At 58.0% G+C, this 22,070-nt stretch overlaps 1 protein-coding gene across 2 annotated transcripts; it reads left to right on the top strand.

The window, feature by feature from the left end:
* The first annotated feature begins 6,484 nt into the window (after positions 1 to 6,484).
* Positions 6,485 to 22,054, top strand: ZNF316 (zinc finger protein 316). Of its 2 annotated transcripts, none has more exons than XM_019753662.2 (6): positions 6,485 to 6,642; positions 10,859 to 11,205; positions 11,416 to 11,534; positions 12,336 to 12,462; positions 12,888 to 13,001; positions 17,870 to 22,054. In XM_019753662.2, the coding sequence occupies exons 2-6, from the start codon at positions 10,887 to 10,889 to the stop codon at positions 20,194 to 20,196; spliced, it is 3,006 nt and encodes a 1,001-aa protein (XP_019609221.2). In that variant the 5' UTR covers positions 6,485 to 6,642; positions 10,859 to 10,886; the 3' UTR covers positions 20,197 to 22,054. The 2 variants fall into 2 exon arrangements, with proteins under 2 accessions (XP_019609221.2, XP_074170057.1); XM_074313956.1 differs by having other exon boundaries at positions 6,509 to 6,685.
* Positions 22,055 to 22,070: the final 16 nt, after the last annotated feature.

A 22,070-nucleotide genomic window follows, 5' to 3' on the forward strand; every position in this document is an offset into this window, starting at 1 on the left:
ACTCCTGCTTCCTCACTCCTTGCATCGTGGGGGGAGCTCTGCTTTTCTGTGCCTGCCTCACACTTCTGCCCTTCTGTGCAGGCAGCCAGTCAGGCCTGACTAATCCCTGTGTGTTGGAAGATGCAGAAGAAACACATGGAGAAAAGAGCATTAAGAAAGGAGTTGTAGTGCTCGCTTCGGCAGCACATGTACTAAAAGAAAGGAGTTTTACTTGGGAAGTTTTGTAAAGGAGTCCTGGCTTCAAAAGGTTGGCTCATCAAGTGCAAAAAAAATGCAATGGGAATTTTATTAAAAACCCACAGAGTTACCAAGAATAGAATTAGTTTTAAATATTCATATAATGATCATGTCTGCAAGGTTTTGCAAAAAGGTGGGGCTAAGGTTGTTTGTGAGGGGCCAGGAAAGGGCTTATGGTTATATCTACTTTAGGACTAGTGCTAGACAGGGACCCAGGTGTGAAGTCCCTCCGGCCCTCTGTGCTGTGTTAGTCACCACAGTGGCAGTAGGGCACAGTGTCCTCTTGCTTCTCGGCAACTAGGTAAATATCTCTTTGGGCTGACTGACCCCTCCCTGGGTTATGTTTGTGCCATATGTGGGGCTGGCTGGCTAAGCCCCAGATTCTCCGGTAAAATAGAGACTCTCCAGGGAATGAGAGACAGTCAAATCTATAAAACATTCATATGATGGGCCCACCCTCCTAAGGATGCCTCTGGCCTGCAGACAGTGACACCTTGGTTTGCATAAACTATTGCTTAGGACTTACTGTTCCTCACTGCTGAAACCAATCTAGACAAATTTCCCAAATTCACCTGGAGGAATACTTATTTTTTAAAGAAGTTATTTTCTTTCTTCCTTTCTTTTTTTTTTTTTCAATTGGGGAATATTGGGGAACAGTGTGTTTTTCCAGGATGGCAAATCGTGTTTTTCAGTCTAGTTGTGGGAGGCACAGCTCAGCTCCAAGTCAAGTCGTTTTTCAATCTAGTGTGGAGGGTGCATCTCACTGGCCCATGTGGGAATCGAACCACTGACCTTGTTGTTTAGAGCTCACACTGTAACCAACTGAGCCATCTGGCCGCCTCAAGAAGTTATTTTCTTAACATAAAAATAAGATGTACAAAATCAAACGGTCTCCAAAAAAAATCATACTTCTGCATTAACACAATTTCCATGTCACTGTTATAGATCTATGAACAGTTTGGGGCACATGAAAATATTCCTGAAGTAGAGTTCCCCGGGCAGCGTCCTCTGCCTAGTTTTTGCTCTGCCCTCTGTGATGCATGCGGGCAGGGAGAAGGCTGCCAGCCCACCCAGCGGTTTCCAGGAAGCCCACTCTGTGTGCCAGCTTCCCTGTGGCTCACCATAGGGACGTGGGAGATATGGGGCCTCTAGGTGCGTATGTGATTCTGTGAGGCCCAGGATATCTCTGTTGGAGCATGTGTGCTTTGGGCCAGCCCCACCTCTACACAGACCCACCTGCAGGTGAGCTTCAGGAGCTAGTCCACTGGCTGGACAAAGCTCAAGCCTACTCGGCTCTCAACTGTCTCCTCCTATAGGAAGCCCTCCTGGGCTGTCACACCGGGGGCTGCCACAGAGGGGTGATGACTGATGTCCTCACCCAGCCCCATGTGCCCAGCATGGGGAGAGAGCCCAAGTGCCACCATTAAGAGAACAAGAGCTAGACTATAGTTAAAGCAGTAAAAACAGATTTTATTCAGGACCTAATACAATAAGAGAAAAGAGACCTCAGAATAGAGCTGGACCCAATTGTGAATACAGCAAAGAGAAGTGGGGATTTATGGCCAAGGAGTAAGGTGGTATATAGGGGTGATTGGGGAGTCAGTGGATGGAAAATTACTAAGAGGACGAAAACATCGGTGGTTGGGGGGATTCTGGGTAAGCAGACCTGACAGGATTCTTGCTGAAGGCAGGCCAGGGTGATGAGACACCACCTGGGGGACAGTGGGGTGAGGACTTTGGTCAGATATGGAAGGGGATCAGATATCCAGGGTGGGGATTCTGGTTAACCTGACTTGACAGGAGTTTTGCTAAAACTGTGTGATAGATACAAAGACAGATGCGAAAGCCCAGAAGTTGAGATGAGGCTCAGACTCAAAGTTTAGTCAAGGAGAGAATCTGTCACCACTACCCCCCATTACTGCTCTATCTGCAGTCCACACCCCACTCCCACTTGGTCCTTTCCACCTCATGGCAGGGGACTGGACTTGACCCTCACTCTCCCTGTTTGGTGGACACTTCTGTCGTCTCTGTCTGCACCTCCTTTCTGCCCTCTGGCAGTCCTGGCCCGGCCCTGCTCTGCCCAGCCCCAGCATAACCACTTTCTGCCAGCCTGCCCTGCCCTGCTGGGCAGGAGGCTAGGATGGACTTGGGGCCTGGGCAGGCTGGGGCAACTGAGGGAGGGGCTGGGGCAGAGAGGGGCTCCCTCTGGAAGGGTGATGGGCAGAGTCCTTCACAACAGTGTCAATGTTCACGGAACCAGGGTGTGTTCCCAAGTGATCTGATTCCCCCCAACAGCAATTCCTGTGTCCACAGCTTAACTCCGTCATCTGCTATGAACTGAATGTTTGTGTCCCCGTCAAAGTCGTATGTTGAAATCTTAACCCCCACTCTCATGGTGTTAGGAGGTGGGGCCTTTGGGAGGTGATTAGGTTGAGGGTAGAACCCTCAAGAGTGAGATTAATGCCCTAATAAAGAGACCCCAGGGTGCTCTGTAACCCTTTCCACTATGGAAGGACACAGTGAGAAGGTCCCAGCTATGAACTAGGATGCGGTCCTCACCAGACACTGAATCTGCCTACGCTTTCAGACTTCCTAGCCTTAGAACTGCAAGAAGTAAATGTCTGCTGTTTAAGCACCCAGTTTATGGGATCTTTGTTATAGCAGCCCAAATGGACTGATACTTTGTCATCTTGAAGCCTTGTCACTTTCCACCCAGGATACCGCAACAGCCTTTGGACAGCTCCCTAATACCCACCTGTACCCGTCATCTTGGTAAGCCATGACCTGTCCTTTCCTGATGTCTTTGGTGGCTTCTTGCTGCCATGGGGCCCCCAGGGAGGTGTGGGGCTCCGGCCATGGGATGCCCAGCCCCTCAGACTTGCCCCAACCTTCCCACCTCCAGCCTCTTGCATAGGCCAGGTCTCCCCTGCCCCACTGCGTACCAGTCTCTAGCTGCCTTTCAGACTTGGGTGAAATAGCACCTGTCCAATGAAGGCATAGGAACCTCCTCACCTCTGTTTCCCTCAGCTCCTGGCCCAGGGCTCAGTCTGCACCCCACAGTTGGGACTTTCCTTCCTCTGGGCATGGAGGCCCTGCGTCCCTCACCGCTGCTCCTCCCAGACCAGACCAGGTGGCACAGTGCAGGAGAAGCTCAAGCTGAGGCTAGCCTTGTGGCTGAGAGGGGCTGCCGTTCCCCCTGCCCAGCCTTCCTTCACCAGCCCCTTCGCAGCACCCTTGAGGGAAAGAGCTGCTGACAAACAGGTCAGTCACTGGTTGGGCCGAGTGACAGCATCCAGTTTGGCTCTTTGTTTTTCTTGTTCTTGATGCTTCCTCTGTCTTGGGGTGCACAGGCCGGGCATACACTGCCAACCACCTCTCTCCCCTCTCCTTCTGGCTCGCAGCAGCTGGGTGGAGGGTGGAGCAGCCCCATTCAGGCCCATACGCCTTCCCTCCCCGGGCCGCTTCATGTTGGCAGAGGCCTCAAGGGGGACTGGGTCCCTTCCTGTGATGATCCTGTGTTGGTTGCCCATTGGCTGCCCCTCGAAGAAGCATGTTGGCAGAACTTTGGCACATCTAGATTCCAGCTCATCACGTCAAAAAATGGCACAAAGCCCCTCTCAATTCCCATTGTTCATAACCTATAATACCAACCCCTTGTTCACATTTCTAATTGTCCTCAAAGGGCTCTTTGTCACTGCCAGGCAGGATTGTCATTTTCAGTCCTGAGAAACCCCACAGTCAATTCAGTCGGCCCTAAATGACTCCAATCCGGGTCCAGTGGAGAGCAGACCTGTAAGGAACAGGCTCGGGTAGGATCACAAGAGAGGCAAATTTTAGTTTTTTGACTCTAAAATAAACACAAACCCTAAGGCTTCTATCAAGTGGCTTAGGTTTCATTCTCACAGAATAATGGGCTGTCTACCTGAGCACACCTTGCTCCTGAAGTTGCAGGTGTGGAGCAGGGGAGGGATAAGCCTAACTGACCTGGGACACGCTGAATATGGTGGACTGTGTGGCTTTTGTGTGGCTGCATCACTCAGTGTCCTGGCTGGGAGCGCTTTGGGGACTCTGCCTGTCACAGCGCAGGAAGGAGAGGCTCATGGGGAGGAGAACCTCAGAGACGGAGGAAACAGAGGGGCCGAGGGGCAGCAGCCTCTCTGCTCAGCTTCTGGAGATTCAGGCAGGGACCAGACCTCATGGAGGGCAGGGACTGTTGAGTGAGGAGAGTCTGGTGGACTCCACGCCCTTGAAAATCTGGTCTTGGGTTAGGTATCAGGTGGAGACAGGCCAAGAGGAGATGCTGGGGAGATGCAGAGTCCCTGCCTGGCAAGATGGAGGGTTCCCAGGCAGGAATGGAGCTGCTGAGTTTTATCTGCTCTCTCCTCCGTTTGTTCTTTACCTGGCTTTGGGCCCTGACTGCAACGGCATCCCCTGGGCTCCCTGGCCCTTCACATTATGAGTGGATTTGCCTAGTGGGCAGCGTGGGTGGGATGGGATGGGGGAGGGCCAGGTTGAGGTATTCTCATCCCTCCCTCACAATCACAGCTCCCACTGGTGGCCCCATCTCCACCCCTCCAGCGCTCTGGGCCCAACATTCTTCCCTGCCCCAGCCAGTCTCTGGGGCCCCAGTTCCTTCTCCTGGCCTACACTGTTCTCCTTAGTTATTCTACAACTGGATCCTCTCATTGGGACCACCTGGGGGTGAAGGGTAAGTAAGGTTCTAAGCTAGGGGTCCAAGGTCCCAAAGCATAGAGACCCATAGGACCAGACAGATGGTGCCACCTGGAAGTGGGCCTGGAGAGAGGTGGGGGGATGGTAGACACTGAGAACGGCAGAGCCCAGTCTCATCCACAGGGGTGGTCACTTTGCAGGCCCCCAACTAGTGCCCTGCAAACTGTGGGCTCTGCAATGGCAGAACTTCGGATTTTTAAAATCTTTTTACAAGACACCTTCAATTTTTAAAGGTTATTCATTTTAAAACATTTTTAAAACACCAGGAGCCAAACAGTCATTGTGCGGAGTGAGATTCAGCTGGAGGACAGGCAGCGAGCTGGTGCTGTGGGTTCTGGCAGGCAAGGCTTCGAGCAGGGGCTGCACCCCTCTGTGGGCCAGAGGTTGGAGCCCTTTGTGGGCCTGAGTTCACCTGCTGCAGCTGAGGTTCTAGAGGGCAGAAGCTGTTATTTTAGGCAGGTGTAAACCTGCCCTGTCTTGAGGGTTCAGGGTTAGGGCCACTACAGAAAATATAAGGATAATGGTGCCAGTGGGAAGGAGCCAGGCCACACCATTCCTGACTGGGGGTGCAGCCAGGCTGAAAGGGGCCCCATCTTCTGTGGGTACAAGAGCTCACCATCAGGCCCCAGATCATAACCTGGAGATGGATGCAGACAGGTTTGGAGGGTTGCGGGTGGCCGGAGTCCACCGAGTTCACCTTCTCACAGCCCCTAGGGCGACCTATCGCTTCTCCTTCCCTCTGCTTCGAAGACCTTTCCTTTCCCAGAGGCGGGCCCTCCCCATGGTCCTGATCAAGGGTCTCTTCCCGGAGGCTCTTATTGCATTTATTCAGCGACCCCTGGTCGGAGCAATTGTCCTCGTCCACTTTGGGTAACCTACCCCCCCACCCTCAGTTTACCTATCATTGGCCCTACATTCACTAGTGGCCCCAGAAGCGGGGCGGGTAAGCTGTGGGCACCTGGCCCACCCGCTAGAGTCCTTCCTGATCATCCGCAAGGGACCGCCCACGTCCAGATCTGACGGCATGAGGGCCATAGGGATGGCTTCCACGAGGCCCCGTAGGGGTCATCACCTCTCTCCGTTGTCGTGGGACCTGGGGAGGGTCCCCAGGACGGGTTGGGCCCAGTGCAGGTCTGGCACTCAGTGCAGTCCCTGAATGATTGAACGAGGAAGCCAGGTCGGCTTTGGGGAGGGGGTGCGCTCAGATCCGCTGGACCTCCCGGGGTTCTCCAGGGTCAGGGCAGGGTCCCCAGGGATGGGGTCGGTGTTTCGGAGCAGGGCGGATGCGCCTGGGTCTCCAGGGGTTGGCTGGGGTCTCGAGGTGGGGGACCGGCGTCTTCAGAGATAAGACCCGGATCGCGGGGCAAGGAGCGCCGGGGTCCCCAGGGGTGGGGTTGCGGGTGCGTACGAGCGCCGGTCCCGGGCCGAGGGCGCAATCGCACGCGGTGCGTTTCCTCTGGCTCCACGCACGCCCCCTCTAGGAGCCGCGCTCGACCCCGCGTGACCGGAAGTGCCCCCCCGTGGGCTCGGGCGGGGCGGGGCCGGCGGCGGCACTTCCGGTGCCCACGCGCCGCCGCCGCGCAGCTACGGGGCCGTCACTTTGTGTAGCGCGGGGCGCGCAGGCCCTGCCTGGCCCCGGCGTCCGGCAGCGGCTTGGTCAGCCCGGCGCTCGTGGTGAGTGGGTGGCGGGGCCGGCGGAAAGCGGCGCGGACGGCAGGTGCGGCGTGGGCGCAGGCGTGGGGCCGGGGCCGAGCCGCCCCTCGACGCCGGCGCGGGAGCCCGTGGGGAGGCCGCGGCGCGCGGCGGGGCAGACAGGGCCTGGGCCCGCGTCTGGCGGGGTCCGGGCGGCTCGGTGGCCGGGCCTTCGGCGGCCGCGCCCACGCCTGACGCAGCCCGTGTCTCCCCACCGGGGCCTGCGCGATGGGGCGGGCTCCGACCCCCAGGACCCGTCCAGGCGGGCAGCACGAAGTAGGCGGGCTGGGGAGGACACGCGCGACTCCTCCGGAGGTGCCCGCCACCGTCTGGGCCCGAGGGCGAGTTGGGTCATGGCCACCCCTGGAGACACACCCATCCAAGAGGGATTGTCACTGCCAGGGCTTCTGCGGGAGCCCGTGACCCAATGAGACCTCTGGAGGAATGGAGGTGACTTGACCATCCTCCCTGTGAGCCCCCCCCCCCTCCGCAAGCTTGCTTAGTGACCTTGGGGGCCTGGTCTGGGTCTTCCCTCATGTGCAAATGGAGGCCCCCCAGTGGGCTGTTATGATGAGTCTTCTGGTGCCTTTAGGCAAGTAGGAGAACCCATCATTGGGATTGGATAGGGTCTGGGCTGCTCCATGTGGCTGCAGAGGTCGGTGAGGGGCTGGCCTTTGGTGGAGGGCCCAGTGGGGGTTGCGGGGGAGCAGGAGGATCAGGCCCCCATCTGTGCCTGTGTGGTGAGACCCTGGAACTTGGTTTGCTTCAGCAAGTGTTGGCAGGTCTGGGGAGCTGCCCAGTGTGGTGAGGGAGCTGGGATGGCCCGTGGATACACCTGCACCAGGAGCAAACCCAGGAGAGTAGTGGAGCTCAAATCAGTGGAACGACAGTGAGGACCCTGGTAGTCAGGGAAGGAAGGCTTCCTGGAGGAGGAAAACCTGGAAAACCTTGAATAACGGGTATAGTCAGTAAGGCCGCCCAGAGGGAAGGAATCCATGTGCACCCACACATTTCCCCTACTTCTCCACTTTTGTGGAGAATTTCTAACAGTTTTCAAACTTTGCCACTTCTTTCTGTACCTGGGGTCCTCCCTTCTCCCTGTGGAGGGCATCCTGTCACCCCCCAATTCTAACTGTCTGCAGCACTGTATCCTAGGGTGCAGGGCTCCAGTGGAATCACGGGTCTGGGATGACCTGTAGCTTGTGTTGATGAAGCTGCTTACCTGACCCTCTGTGGCTTCTGCCCTGGAATTGGATGCCAGGAAGTGAGCAGAGTATGTTTCTGGTGGGCTGACAGGCTGGAAAGAGAAGAAAGGAGAGTGTGCGGGTTTGGGGGCGCCTGCCCAGCACACATCTGGCCTGGGAAGTCAGAAAGAATGTAGTGTTCAAATTACTGAGGTCCATTTTTCAGAACCATTCTGTTCTGTATTCTGTGTCGAGGTATATGGGGTGTGTCACTATGCAGGGCCCTCGTCCCATCTGCAGGGTGACTGCCATCCTCCACGGCTGCTGGTCCTTTCCCTTCTCTGGTCACCAGCAGGTACACTTCTTGGGAGAAGGGACTTCAGGCCAAAGCACTTTGGACACAGAGACTCTCCAGTGCCTCTGGGGTGGCTTCCAGTTGGATGGACCCTCAACAGTAGTCAGTATGTTCTGGAATGTGACAGTGGGGCCAAAAGACTGACTTTTAAAAATGTCATGTTCATCACATTGACTACAGATTTCAGTCATTTCTTCAGTGAGAATTTCAGCACTTACTCTGTGCCTGGCCTGGGGGGATTCAGAGATGAGCGAAGGGAACCAGTGGCTTTCTGGAGTTGACCGTGTATCTTGAAGACAGGCAATGAGCAGACAGTTCCTTAAGTGTGTAAAAAATATGGGTGCTGCAAGGGCAGAGTCCAGGGCACTGTGTGTTAACTGGGGCCCAGGGGGCTGCTGCCTCCAGAGGATGAGCGAGGAAGAGGGGAGGAGAGTTCCAGGGAGAGGGGATGGCACGTGCACAGGTCCTGAGGTGGAACGAGCATGGTCCCACGTTATTCCAAAGCCACGGAGTTTTCTTCTTTTGAGTGTCAGTTCCTGGATACTGTGGCCTGGCCTGTGGGAGTCCACTGTGGGTGGTGGTCAGGCAGGAGGCAGCTTTGCCTGGCTTGGCATGGAGTCTGGCTCAGCCTGAATTTGCAGCCTGAGGCCTGGGTAAGAAAAGCCCTCCTCTGAGGCTGAGGTAGGTAGCAGTTGGAAAACCTCTGCTGAGGATTCTCATTGCCCTGAGTGCTGGGCAGGGCTGCATGTTCCTAGAGGTGGCTAGGGTGACACATAGCACACATTGCTACACCTTAGGCACCTTCACACACCCAGAGAGCTGTGGAGACCGGCTCTGGGTGAGGCTGCAGGCTGCGGTGAATTGCCTCCTAGCCATAGTTCTTTACCTGTGAACTTGGGTTCAGTGGTTGTGAATCTAGAATGGGGCTGGAGCCAGTCGGGGGGAGCATAAGGGTTGGGACAGAGGGGGCTTCTGGGCACCAGTGTACCCCAACCCCTGGACTTGCATCTTGGCCTCTGGGAGGAGCTACATGAATGCTCTGAGCTCCTGAGCTGTTAAAGTGTGGATTTTAAAGCAGCAGCTCAAAACAGTTCAGAAAGTGGGTGTACACTGCCTTATGATTAGAAAAGTGATGAGATCTGGAGTAAGAGCTAATGCCTGAGCAGTTCACCTGGGGGGACCCAGTGGTCTGAACTGTTCTCATGACCCTGGGTGTCTTTCTGCCGATGACCCTGTCCTGTTTTAGGCGTTCTGTGGCAGATTCTCTCCATTGGTAGAGTCATATGAGCTGGGGTGCGCCCAGTTGCCCTGCGCGGCCCGACATTTCAGGATCCTTCCGGGGTTCATGCCCTCATCCCAGGATTCTGGGTTGCTGTACTTGTAGTGAGCTTGGCTCACTTTGGAAATGAACCTGTTCAAGTCTGAGATACTGATGGAGCCGGTGCCGGGAGATGGACCTGTTCTTAGGCTTACACTCAAGGAGCCATGGAAGCTGACTCATCGAAACTGTGACTGTCCTGCCCTTGGGACCCCACTGGGGCTGGTGAAGGACATGCAGCTGGGAGGGAGGAGTGGCCCCAGGGCCTGCGGCCTCCCTTCCTGTGTGGCATGGCTGTCTCCCCTGAGTGCCTGGGTTGAGCTGGCTGTGACATTGGTCTAAGAGTAGGAGCCTGTAAGCCACTGGGGCTTTGACCACTCAGCTCTGAAGATTCTCTGATCCCCAAACTTGAAGAGCTGTCCCAGGGCATTTCATATCACTTTTGCTGGTCTAGCGATGAACCAGATCTCTGAGCTCTTCCTGCTGAGCTCTTTCCAAATGTCCTGGACGGAGTCAGGGGGAAGGGAGGCGCAGAGCGTAATGCGGAGGTGTCCAAACTTTTTTCAGCGTTTTTCACCAAGGGCCATATGCGGTAAAACGCACAAACAGCCGGGCCACTCACTCGAGGTGAAGTCCGTATTGCCGCACCTGGTTTATTTAAGTAAACTAAATGTATTTTTGGAATTTGCTGCGGGCCAGTTAAAAATGGATTGCGGCTGCACTTGGCCCGCGGGCTGCAGTTTGGACACCCCTGGCGTAATGCATGCTCAGGGCCTCTTCTCTGCTGCCCCTCGCAGGAGGCAGCCTGACCTGCTGGCTGCCCAGGGTAGGTTGTACCTGTCATCTCTGCCCTGTGTCCCACCCTGTCTCACTTCTCACCTGTCCACAGCCTGCCCGTGCATAGACCTCTCCTCTGACATCCCCTGCCAGGCCGAGTTCGTGCACATTGAGGGCTGGGTGAGCACCTCCTTCTACCTAGCAGGTGGGCTGTTCCTTGCAGGCCGCACTCACCCCTTTCAGCTAAACTCAGGCCATCCTCGGGCCTTGTTGCCTGGTCCTTGAGGATAAAGACCTGGGATGAACCCCTGATTTACTCCCAGCAGTCCACCCCGTGTGTAGTTGCTGGCAGGGAAGAGCTGAGACCACATAATGGGGGGGTCGCAGAGAGGGGCTCTTTGGGCAGCTTATGTGCAGACAGAATGTCTTGTTCTGTCACATGAGATCATGCAGAGCTCCAGTCCTGCCCTCACTACACAGTGGGTGCAGTACACTCTGCGTCCCACCTGGCGGCGTGAGGCCCGTGCTGGGCCCGCTCATCGCTGCCTCCTGTCTGTGTTCTAGGCCGAGCTGAGGCTTCTGTCCAGAGAACATGGCAGCCCTTCACACGGCTCCAGACTCCCCGGCCGCCCAGCTGGAGAGCGCAGAGGACAGCTCGGAATGTGATCCTGACCAGGAGGAAGAGGAGGAAGAAAAAAGGGAAGAGGTGGAAGAGAGAGAGGAGGAGGAGGAGATGGTAGGGGAAGACGCGGAAGACGAGCTGGATGCAGAAAGGGGGCAGGTGGAGGTGGAGCTGCAGGAGGACGAGGACGTGGAGGTGGTGCCGGTGGACACGCAGAGTCCAGAGTTGGGGACCCAGGAGCGCCTTTGCCGCGGTGGTGATGCCAGGTTCCCAGTTCTTCAGGAATCGGGTAAGAAAAAGCTGGCGCTGGGGGAGGGAAGGGAGGTGGGGGGCTTGGCGGGCAGGCCGGGAGAGCTGTGTGGCCCAGTAGGGTGGAGCTGGGCCTGGGACATCAGGGACCAGGCTTTGAAATGGGCAGTGGCCAGGAGCTCCTGACCATGCTTGCTGAATTGGCAGAGGTGGCCAGGGCAGCTGGCTCCTAAGAGATCTTTCCCCTCAGCCCTGCAGGCTTCCCAGGTTCCAGCCCTGCCTAGGGAGGGGGACCTGGAGGATGAGGATGACGAGGATGAGGACGAGGATGAGGATGAGGAGGAAGATTTCCTGACAGCCGGGTCTCAGGTGAGATGCCCTATCGTTTGGAGCTCAGTTAACCAGGCAGGGTTTCCCCAGGTGCTTGCCTCCTGCTGTCCTGGAGACCCCTGCAGGCAGGGCAGCAGCACTTCGGTCCTCAGGCCCAGGCTGTGAGCTGGGCCGCGGCTGCAGGAAGCTCTGGGCATCTCTCCAGCCCCCAAGCCATGGGATGTGGTTCCACTCTCCTGGGGCACACCCTTCCCAAGCCACTGCAATGTCCTGGTCATGTGGCCCACCACCCACTCACCTGCACTGTGCAGTTCCTTCAGAGGTCTGGCTCTCCCCCAAGGGAGCGCTGTGCCCCTTACCTGGAGTGCTTGCCACCTGCTGAGTTGTCAGATCCAGCACCAGCGCCACACTCAGTTTAGTTGGTGCCACCTGTACACCCAGCCATGGGTCCTCACACTGCTGACGTGGCCTCTGGCTTCAGCCAGACAGTGAAGTAGGAGGGGACACGGCAGCCACACAGGCTTTGCTGTCCCCTGACGTATGTGTGAACCCTGGCTCTGTCCCGTGTGAGCTGGGTGTTTGCCCTCTCTGAGCTTGGGTCCCTAGTCTCAGAGTTGGAATGGGGTCCCTGCCTCACAGGGCTGCAGCCAGGCCAGGAAGCCCCCAGTACAGGCAGGCATTTGTAGGCCCGCTGGTATGGCGTGTTGGGCTGTGTCCCCATGCGCTCCTTGTTGCAGGGCCACGGTCAGTCCCTTGAGGTAATCTTCTGTAGCTCCCTTTGTAGGCCCCATCTCTCACCTGGGCAGTTTAGAGCAGTGAACAGGGCTCTGTGTTTTCCAGGGGCTGGTGACCTTTGAAGATGTGGCTGTGTACTTCTCCCTGGAGGAGTGGGAAAGGCTGGACCCAGACCAGAGGGACCTCTACAAGGAAGTCATGCAGGAGAACTACGGGATCCTGGTGTCCTTGGGTAAGCAGGGCCTTTTGTGCCAAGGCCTCCTGGTGCAATTGATGTCTGAGAGGGTGGCTTCTGGAGCCCCAGGGTCTTGGAGAAGGGGATGCTGGGGCCAGCTCACCTCCCAGGGAAGCCCCAGGGCTTCTGGGTGGGGGTATGTCCTGGGGTCCCCGCTGTACCCAGCAGTGCTGTGAGCCAGGTACACTCCCCAGAGACCTTGAGGGGTGAGGAGTCAGGTGATGGATGAAAATGTGTGGAGGGTCTTGGCAGGAGAGCCACAGGTGTCAGAGCAAGGCTCTAGAAAGAAGGGAATGTGGAATTTTCCAGAGGGGGGTAGGGAAATGGGAGGGCTGGTCCTGGAAAGGATGACGAGGAGAGAGGTGTGAGGGCTGGCCTGCGGGAGCAGCCCCGCAGCTACCCTCGGTTTTTCTCCATGGCAGGATACCCAATCCCCAAGCCCGAGCTGATCTCCCGGCTGGAACAAGGAGAGGAACCATGGGTCCCAGATAGCCCCCGTCCTGAGGAGGGAGACATTGTCACTGGCGTCTACACAGGTGAGCATGAGACAGAATCTTGGGGGTTTTCTGCCAACACAGCTCTGCAGAGCTTTGCCAGATTTCGACCTCTGCTGCCGCCTGGTACCAGTGGTCTGTGCTGCGGGGTGGGTTTCGTGGAGATAGGGTGGCCGCCATGGGCTAACCTTGGCCTTTGTGGCCTACCTCCTCTTGGTCCCAGTCTATGGAGGCCCGAGCGCTGGGAGGTCCCTAGAGAATCTAGAGATTCCTCTTAGGAGCCTTTAAAAATGATCCTCAGTCCTCACCTTGAAACCTCTGGGTGTTGTTTGTAAGTGAGGGCTCAGAGGGGCTAACAGACTATGGCCCAGGTGCCAGCAGACTATGGGTCCTGGCAGTGTTTTAGCCAGTCCTGTGGCTTCTCCACCCATTTGACCACCTCTGAATAAAGGGTCCCCCTCAGCCTTCCCTCCTCTCCCAGGAAGGCCCCGGGAACAGGCCCCTGGCCTGGGTTGGCAGCTCTGGGCCTTCCAGAGAGATTTTGGGAAGAATGTGTACAGGAAACGCTCAGGGTGGCAGATGTCTCCAGAGACCTGGGACCTGGTTCTGGTTCTGTTCCTCCCTCTGTCTGAGCCTCACTTTACTCGTCTGGAGAATAAAGAATTTGAACTAAACCTGTGGTTTCCAACCTGAGGACGTCGGACTGTTGGATCTGTGGAGGTGCCTCATGGAGGTCTGTGAGTTATTCTCAGTGTTTCAGAAGGTTCAGTGGAGGCCCTCGCTCAACTAGGTATATTTGGCTTTGGGCTGGAGTGATGCCAGCCTAGTGGGGGCACTGGATGTCTCATGCCAAGCACGTGCCTGGATAGACTTGGAGCAGCGTATAGATGTGTTTTAAAATAAAAATACAGAAAAACACAGAAAGTGCCATGCCTACGTGTGTACTCTTCAGAGTATTTTCCCACATACTGTTTATCCTCATAACAGCCCGGGGAACAGCAGGGGAGGGATTCTTAGTCTCGTCTCGCAGATGAGGAAGCTGACTTACTTGGCTTGGCCTCGGCGGGCTCAGCGCAGGCCTCACTTTCCATTTGTCGCAGAATGGCCTGTCCGCCTGGGTAGCCACATTCTCTGGGACTCTTTTGGAGTCTTTCCTGGGCTTCAGAGTCGGGAGGGCTCTGGCCAGCAAGAAAGTTCGCTGTTGCCTCCAGGATGAGACTGGAATGTCAGACGTGTCCAGAGGGTCTTAGAGGGACTTATGCCTTGTTATGGGCACGTCTCAGAAATGCCACCTGGAGGTGAAGGGGCCACAGGCTGGCATTGGCCTGCTTCTTGTCATGGGGATAGTACTCCCAGTTCTCCATGCTTGTTGGAGGGTGCTGGGCTAGAGCCACATTGTGCCCTGTGAACCTGGCTGGGGGCTGGCTAGCTGGGCCAGTCACTGTGTCCGGCTCATGGGCCTGGAATGCTTCCCGACTCCTCACCCCTGGCCCTCACCTGCAGAGCCCGAGGTGGGTGCAGGATCCCAGCGTGTCATCTGTCTGCTGGGGTCACACAGTAGCAAAGGCTGGGGTCACTGCAGAGTGAGTGCATTGGAGGTCCTCCTTAACTAACTGGCCTGTCTGCTAAATGGCCTCCCTCCCTTCCCCCACATTCACTGCTGTGCAGCTGAGCTAGTTGGGGATTGTTGGGTTTGGGCAGGACAGACGCTAACTGTTCTGAGCCCGACAGAGTTTCTGTGTTTCTAAATTGTAGCCTTGCGGAACACAAGTGTATTCCTTTCTTGTACTTCTTGACAAATTGGGCCACATATAAGGACTAGATTCTGGCCGGATTCTCCCACGCAGGTGCCCGGCCACCTCCCTGGTGCTGACTGAAAGCCCGCCGTACTGTCCTTCCAGCTCCTCGCCTCTTCTGACCCCACCCCTTGCTTGCCACCTTTCTCCTCGCCCCAGTTAGAGGGCAGCGTCCCTCCCTCCCTTGCAAATGCCCCTTATAGTCGCCAGGCAGATCCCTGCCCCAGGCTGAACCCAGTTTCTTCCCATTCCACATCTACACTGAGCAGGGATACAGCTGGAGAAAAGCGTGTCCTCACTCCACCTCTCAGCAGATCAGGGGTGCAGGTATGCTCGGCGTGAGGCCACAGGGCCCTTACATTAGTGCCTGGGTACGGCACCTCCTGGAAGTGCCTTGGGGCTCTGCTGACAGGTTGGCCCCTGGGATTGTCATGAGGCCTCAGAGCACTGGGCTCGGCCTAGCTGGTCGTCACCCACGGTCAGAGTCCTTAGGAGCAAATGTCTCAGGGTGATGAAATGCCAGCTCTCACTTCCCATGGCCTACTTCTCTGCTCTCTCCCATGGGTTGTGGAAGCAGCAGCCATGTCTGACCGCCTGGGCCAGTGGTAAGAACCCCTGCCCCTTTTTCAGAGCGTCTTCTCTGCCCTGGCTCAGGTCTCTCAAGTTGACCTGATAAGTCCTCACTTGGGTCCAGAGCAGGTTTGGATCTAAGCATCAGCAAACTCCTTTCGAACTCTGTCTCCATCACAGCCTGGGTTAACTGGGTATCCCCACTGCAGGATCCAGACCTCCTGACCCTGGGTCACTTAGGTGGTAGATGACTAGGGAACAGAGCATGGCCTTGGGCAGACTGGTCTCCCCCTGGGTCCCCTCCAGTGGCCCTGCTACTTCTTGACATCTTGTGTTGGAGTGCAGCCAGCTCCGACTGCCCAGGGGCCTGGGTGCCCCCTCGCTCAGTGTCAGCGGTGGCCTTTACCACCCTGCTGCACATTTAGTGTTTCTCATTCTTGGGCAAGCAGCCATGCCAGCTCCAGAGCTAGTGATGAGCTCCACGAGGTTCCCTCCCAGGATTGGTCCCCGCTGCAGAGCCCACCATTGCTCACAGGCTGAAGTGGGACAGGGCAAGGGCTCACCTTCCCAATCCAGGAGGCTTCCTGCTGCCCTCGGAGCCCAAGGAAGAGGTGTTATGGATGAGCCGTTGGGACCCAGCTCACTCCTCCCAGCTTCTCGTCCAGGAGGTGCTCACTGACCTTTGGCTAGTTCCCAGGGTGCACACTCACCCCACTAAAACATGTACTTGTTCCTCAGCTTGAATCCCCCTGTCTTAGGGAGTCTCAGATTAAAACTACTCAAGACCCTCACCAGTCTAGAGGTAGAATCCTTTTTGAGACTCACTGAAAGAATTCCCAGCTGACCTGACCAGCAGCGCAAACTCCTGTCCTCCACTGTCCCCTCCTCGCCCTCTGGGGACAGTCCTGCCTTCACAGTGATGAGGAGCTGGGCCTTTCTGTGCCGCTTGAGGGCATAACCACTTCATGTCACTCACTTGTGGCCATGGGTGGCAGTTGGAGGTAAACTCAGCTTAATAACAGGAAACTTTTATTGAAAGCTTATTTTTACTATAATAGTATATTACTAACTATAGAAAACGTAGAAAGTGTTGCAAAGTGTGAAAAAATAAAACCACCCATTTAAAAAAAAAATTATTGGGGAATATTGGGGAACAGTGTGTTTCTTTCCAGGGCCCATCAGCTCCAAGTCGTCCTTCAATTTAGTTGTGAAGAGCGCAGCTCAGCTCCAAGTGCAGTCGCCATTTTCAATCTTTAGTTGCAGGGGGCGCAGCCCACCATCCCATGCGGGAATTGAACCGGCAACCTTGTTGTTGAGAGCTCGCACTATCATCAACTGAGCCAATGGCCACCCCTCTGGAAGCTCAGAGGCAGCTTGTTATCTTCAATCTAGTGGTGGAGGGCGCAGCTCACTGGCCCATGTGGGAATTGAACCGGCAACCCTTTTGTTCAGAGATCGTTCTCTAACCAACGGAGCCATACGGCCACCCCAAAACCACCCATTTTTGCATTCCTTTATATGGTACATGTTTTTTTCATAGTTGAAGCCATGCCCTTGCAGTTCTGTGCCTGGCTTTATTTCCCTCAGCACTGTGCTTTGTTTCCCCATGTGACTATGTCACCATATATGCAGAATGCCATACAGAACACAGGACGGGCTGAGGTGGGGTGGGATGCTCACCCACCCTTCCCTCTGGGACAGGACTCAGTGATGCAGGCTTCCCCGCGAGGCTGACCCTGGTCTCAGCCCTGATCGCGGACATGGGTGTGGTGGGTGAGGGGGTTCCTCCATCTGTTTTAGGAACTTGAACCTTCCAGAGGCTAGAATCCTACAGCATGGTGGGCAACCACCGTGGACAGACAGCACAAAGGGTATATGAGGAAGCATGCAGGTGCTTTGCAACACCTGGGCCCATGGGCCAGGCATTTTCCCTGTTCCCTGTATAACTTAGTGCTTGCTCCATAAATATTAGTTCTCTCCTGGGTGAATCACGATGGCAGGCATACCAGCACTCCCATTTTATAAACTGAGAAACCCTACAGACCTGACCCCACATCCACGCTCTGCTCTGAAAGGAGAAGTCGGTGTGGCTTGGTGGAGGAGGGACAGAACAGCAGGCACTTGAGGGTCCTTGTCCTTTTGTGATGGAAAGTGGCTTGCAGCTCACTGTCAGTCTAAGCCAACTTGGGACAATTTCCCAAATACATGGCTCAGGAAAAGCCAGGCTGGGGGCAGCTTAGCGGGGAAGCCTGGGCTTTGCTCACACAGTTGCTGGAGCCTCAGGGTGAGTGTAGAGAGCTCCTGGTCTCCTTTCCTGGTTCTGCTCTGGGGTTGCAGGGGACACCTCTGGCTGCTGACCAACCTGAGGCTGGTGGAGAAGAACCCAGAGAGGGAGGGATGCTGAGCAAAGCTTAGATGCTTATAGGTCCAGGTACTCAGCAGCCAGGTTCCTGGAAGCCACGATCTCCTGGGGCAGGAGCCTGCAAGGGGCTGCTGTCAGGGCCTCTTCTCACCTGTCTTCTGGCCTTCCCTTGTCGCCTTCAGGAGCCTGGTTCTGGACTGACGACATAGAGGACCCCGAGGAGGAAGACGACGACGACTTCCTGGCAGAGGTGGCCGAGGAGGAGAACGAACCCCCGGGGCTGTGGTCAGCGGCCTACGGCGTGGGGGATGTGCCTGGCACGTGGGGCCCCGATGACTCGGATTCGGCGCAGACTCCGGAGGGCTGGGGGCCTGACCCGGGCGGCCTCGAGGCCCTGGCTGAGGGGTCGGAGATGAAGCCTTTCCTGCCGGTCCGGGAGCCAGGTGCGAACCTGCTGGCGCCCTGGGCATTTCCAGCGGAGGTGGCTGCCCCAGCCGGGAGGCCCGAAACCACATGCGATGTGTGCGGCAAAGTGTTTCCGCACCGGTCTCGGCTGGCCAAGCACCAGCGCTACCACGCGGCCGTCAAGCCCTTCGGCTGCGATGAGTGCGGCAAGGGCTTCGTGTACCGCTCGCACCTAGCCATCCACCAGCGCACGCACACCGGTGAGAAGCCCTTCCCTTGCCCAGACTGTGGCAAGCGCTTCGTCTACAAGTCGCACCTGGTCACGCACCGGCGCATCCACACTGGCGAGAGGCCCTACCGCTGCGCCTTCTGCGGCGCGGGCTTTGGGCGCCGCTCCTACCTGGTCACGCATCAGCGCACACACACTGGCGAGCGGCCCTACCCGTGCCCGCACTGCGGCCGCAGTTTCAGCCAGAGTTCGGCTCTCGCGCGGCACCAGGCTGTGCACACAGCCGACCGGCCGCACTGCTGCCCCGACTGCGGCCAGGCCTTCCGCCTACGTGCTGACTTCCAGCGCCACCGGCGCGGTGGCGGCTGCGCGGAGCCTGGCAGTGACGGCCCTCTGCGGGAGCCCTGCGAGACAGCGCCCGCAGCGGGGCCCGAGGAGGCCGAGGCCGAACCCGGGCCCGAGGGCCCTGAGACCCGTGAAGCAGACAGAGAAGGCGAGGCCGAGGCGAGAGAGGAGGTTTCCGCGGCAGCAGAGGCGCCCACCCCCAGGAGCAAGGAGGACCCCGAGCCGGACAGGCGTTTCCTCGAGCTGGGTAACGGCCTGGGGGAGGGCGAAGGTCCTTCCTCGCACTCGTTGGGCTTCCACTTTCCCGTGCATCCCAAGTCTTGGCTCCACCCGGACGGCTTCCCGATCCTGGGCCTTCCAGACTTCGGGGAGCGGCTGCCGGCCGACAGGCGCCCCCTGTCCGGACCTCTGGGGGGCCGGCTCTCCCTGGTGGAGGGTGCAGGGCTAGCCTGCGACCCTTTTGGCGGCACGAGCGGGCCCGGGGGCGTTGGTGGCGGGCTGCACGCCTTCGGGCCTGCCGTCGGTGGGCTGCTGGCTGAGCCGGCCCCTGCCGCGCTGGCCGAAGAGGAGAGCCCATGGATCTGCTCCGACTGTGGCAAGACTTTCGGACGCCGCGCGGCGCTGGCCAAGCATCAGCGCTACCACGCGGGTGAGCGGCCGCACCGCTGCTCCGACTGCGGCAAGAGCTTTGTGTACGGTTCACACCTGGCGCGCCACCGGCGCACGCACACGGGCGAGCGGCCCTTCCCCTGCCCCGAGTGCGGCGCGCGCTTTGCCCGCGGCTCGCATCTGGCGGCGCACGTACGTGGCCACACCGGCGAGAAGCCCTTTGTGTGCGGCGTGTGTGGCGCGGGCTTCAGCAGGCGCGCGCACCTGACGGCGCACGGGCGCGCGCACACAGGCGAGCGGCCCTACGCGTGCGGTGAGTGCGGCCGCCGCTTCGGGCAGAGCGCAGCGCTGACGCGGCACCAGTGGGCGCACGCGGAGGAGAAGCCGCACCGCTGCCCCGACTGCGGCAAGGGCTTCGGCCACAGCTCGGACTTCAAGCGGCACCGGCGCACGCACACGGGCGAGAAGCCTTTCCGCTGCTCCGACTGCGGCCGCGGCTTCGCGCAGCGCTCCAACCTGGCCAAACACCGGCGCGGCCACACAGGCGAACGGCCCTTCCCGTGCCCCGAGTGCGGCAAGCGCTTCTCGCAGCGCTCGGTGCTCGTCACACATCAGCGCACACACACGGGCGAGCGGCCCTATGCCTGCGCCAACTGCGGCCGCCGCTTCTCGCAGAGCTCGCACCTGCTCACCCACATGAAGACGCACCGCAGCGCGGCGGGCGCGCCCGGCCCCGCGCCCGGGCCCTCCGCACCCAAGGCGGAGGCTCCCGCCAAGGTGCCACCTGGCGCAAGCACGGGCACCGGGCCGGGGGATCGCGGCAGCACTCTGCTGGAGTTCGCGGGCGGGACGAGCTTTGGCTCTGAGCACACGGCCGCGTTCGAGGGGCCCTCAGGCGCCTACGAGGAGAGCGTCCTGTGAGCGCCCGAGGCCGACTGAGGCGCAGCCCGCTAGGCCACCGACTCCACGGGGTGACCCGGGCACCGGCTGCTGCGCGCCGGCCCTTTGCTCCTCTGGCGGGGCTGAGGGTCCCAGTCTTGGTGCGGTGCCTTCCCTCAGCCCCCGGCCTCGGGCTTCCCTCCTGCCCGGCCCGAGAGCCGGGCCACCCAGCTCCTACAGCCATGTAGAGGTCACGAGGGGAGAAGAGAGCCGAGCAAACGAGGCGAGGGCTGGACTGGTCACCCCGACAAAGACTGCAACATCTCTGGGTCGGTGCTTTGAAGCCAAGCGGTAGGGATGGCAAGCGATGTTATTTATTTTACTTGGATTCTGACTTGGGTGGCCCGCGGGACAGGTGGCCGATGAATTTGTAACAGGGATTTACAGCGAGGAGGAAGCCCTTGCGCCAAGGGAGGGTGGGTGGTGGAGGCGGAGCCTCGGCTACTTCCGGTGCGTTGCTGACGACGTTGTCCATCCCTCAGTGGAAGACTTAGGGACCTTCTGGTCGTTCGAGTATGTCCGAGGTGTTTTAAGGACTGTGCGCGTGGGGAAGCAGGGGAAGCCTTGTGAGTTTCCACAGGACAGTGCGCCTCCCTACCCGAGGGGATGGAGGTGCGACTGGGAAAGCTTTGATTCCGACTTGACGGGGGGTATTTATTTCCATTTCCTGAATGGCGTGAGAATTGGGGAGGAGGAGCAAACGCCAGAAACCAAATCTGTGGCCCCAGGCTGGGGGGTCGCAGGTGTTCACCTGTCCTGAGGGAATTTGAAGCCTTACTCTCCGGAGTCACCCACGCTCCTCACCCCACTTGAGCACCGAGGTGGGCCAGGTGCTCGCCACGCTGAGCGGTTTGTCTCAGCGTCCCCTTTGACTCCTTTGGTACTCACCTTCCGCATTGGAGGTGGCACACTCAGCGATCCTCGGGGGCCCTGGGCCCCAGCCTTCACCCCCCTGGGCTGCCTGCCACCTCTCCTGGAGCAGGTGGACACATGGGGCCCTGCTCTTCTAAGCCCCATGCTCATTTAGATTTAATAACCAAGTGTAAAGTGACTAAGGTTGGTGGCAGGATCATTTCTCACATCCTATAATCAGGGCTCTATGACACCTGCAGGTCCTTTTAACTCTGCTTCTGTCACTTTTCTACACTGGAAGCAGGCAGTGTTTCTGTTTAATTTCCCATGTCACAGACTGGGCAGTCTGCACAGTGGCGGTCCACTGCTGGGGGTGAGGGCCTGAACCCATGGCTCATGACAAACCAAGCACCCAACTATGCAAGGCCTGCACCTGGCCGGCACCACACCCTCTAGGCTGGGCCATTGGGAACCACGGGGAGCGCAGCTGAGGCATCACATATGTGAGACCCACTCCTCCCTTAATGCCTCTTTGGCCAGTGTGAGTGGGGCCAGAAAACAGATTCTGAAGCAACTACATTCCCTTTTAGACCTAGTTCCTTCTGTTTTAGTATAGACATGGCCTTGGGGCCGGAGAGCCAGCAGCCAGGCTGCTAGGGGCTGGGGGTAGGAGGCACAGTAGTTGGTGGGTGGGAAGAGGGCCTGGATGGTGGTGGTAAGAATTAGCCCGGCTGGGTGAGGGGGTGGGGTGGGGTGGTGAGGAGTGCTGGGGTCCTGGTCTCCATCTCCTCTCCCCATGGGACAGAATCCTCAGAAAGGGCCAAGGGCAAGGTGGGCTGGCCCCTCATGGCCGGGGGCTGGCTCTTTGCTGTCACTCCTGGCATGCCCCTCGAGTGCATGCCTTTGGTGCCTCTCCTGGGCCCAGCTGCTTCTGCCCTGCCCCATCTGTTGGCAGGAGAACCTAGCTTTAATAAAGAGGAGAAACGAGCTTTCTGACTGCATTC

Source organism: Rhinolophus sinicus, linkage group LG10, assembly GCF_036562045.2.
Source record: "Rhinolophus sinicus isolate RSC01 linkage group LG10, ASM3656204v1, whole genome shotgun sequence".
In the NCBI taxonomy this organism is placed as follows: Eukaryota; Metazoa; Chordata; class Mammalia; order Chiroptera; family Rhinolophidae; genus Rhinolophus; species Rhinolophus sinicus.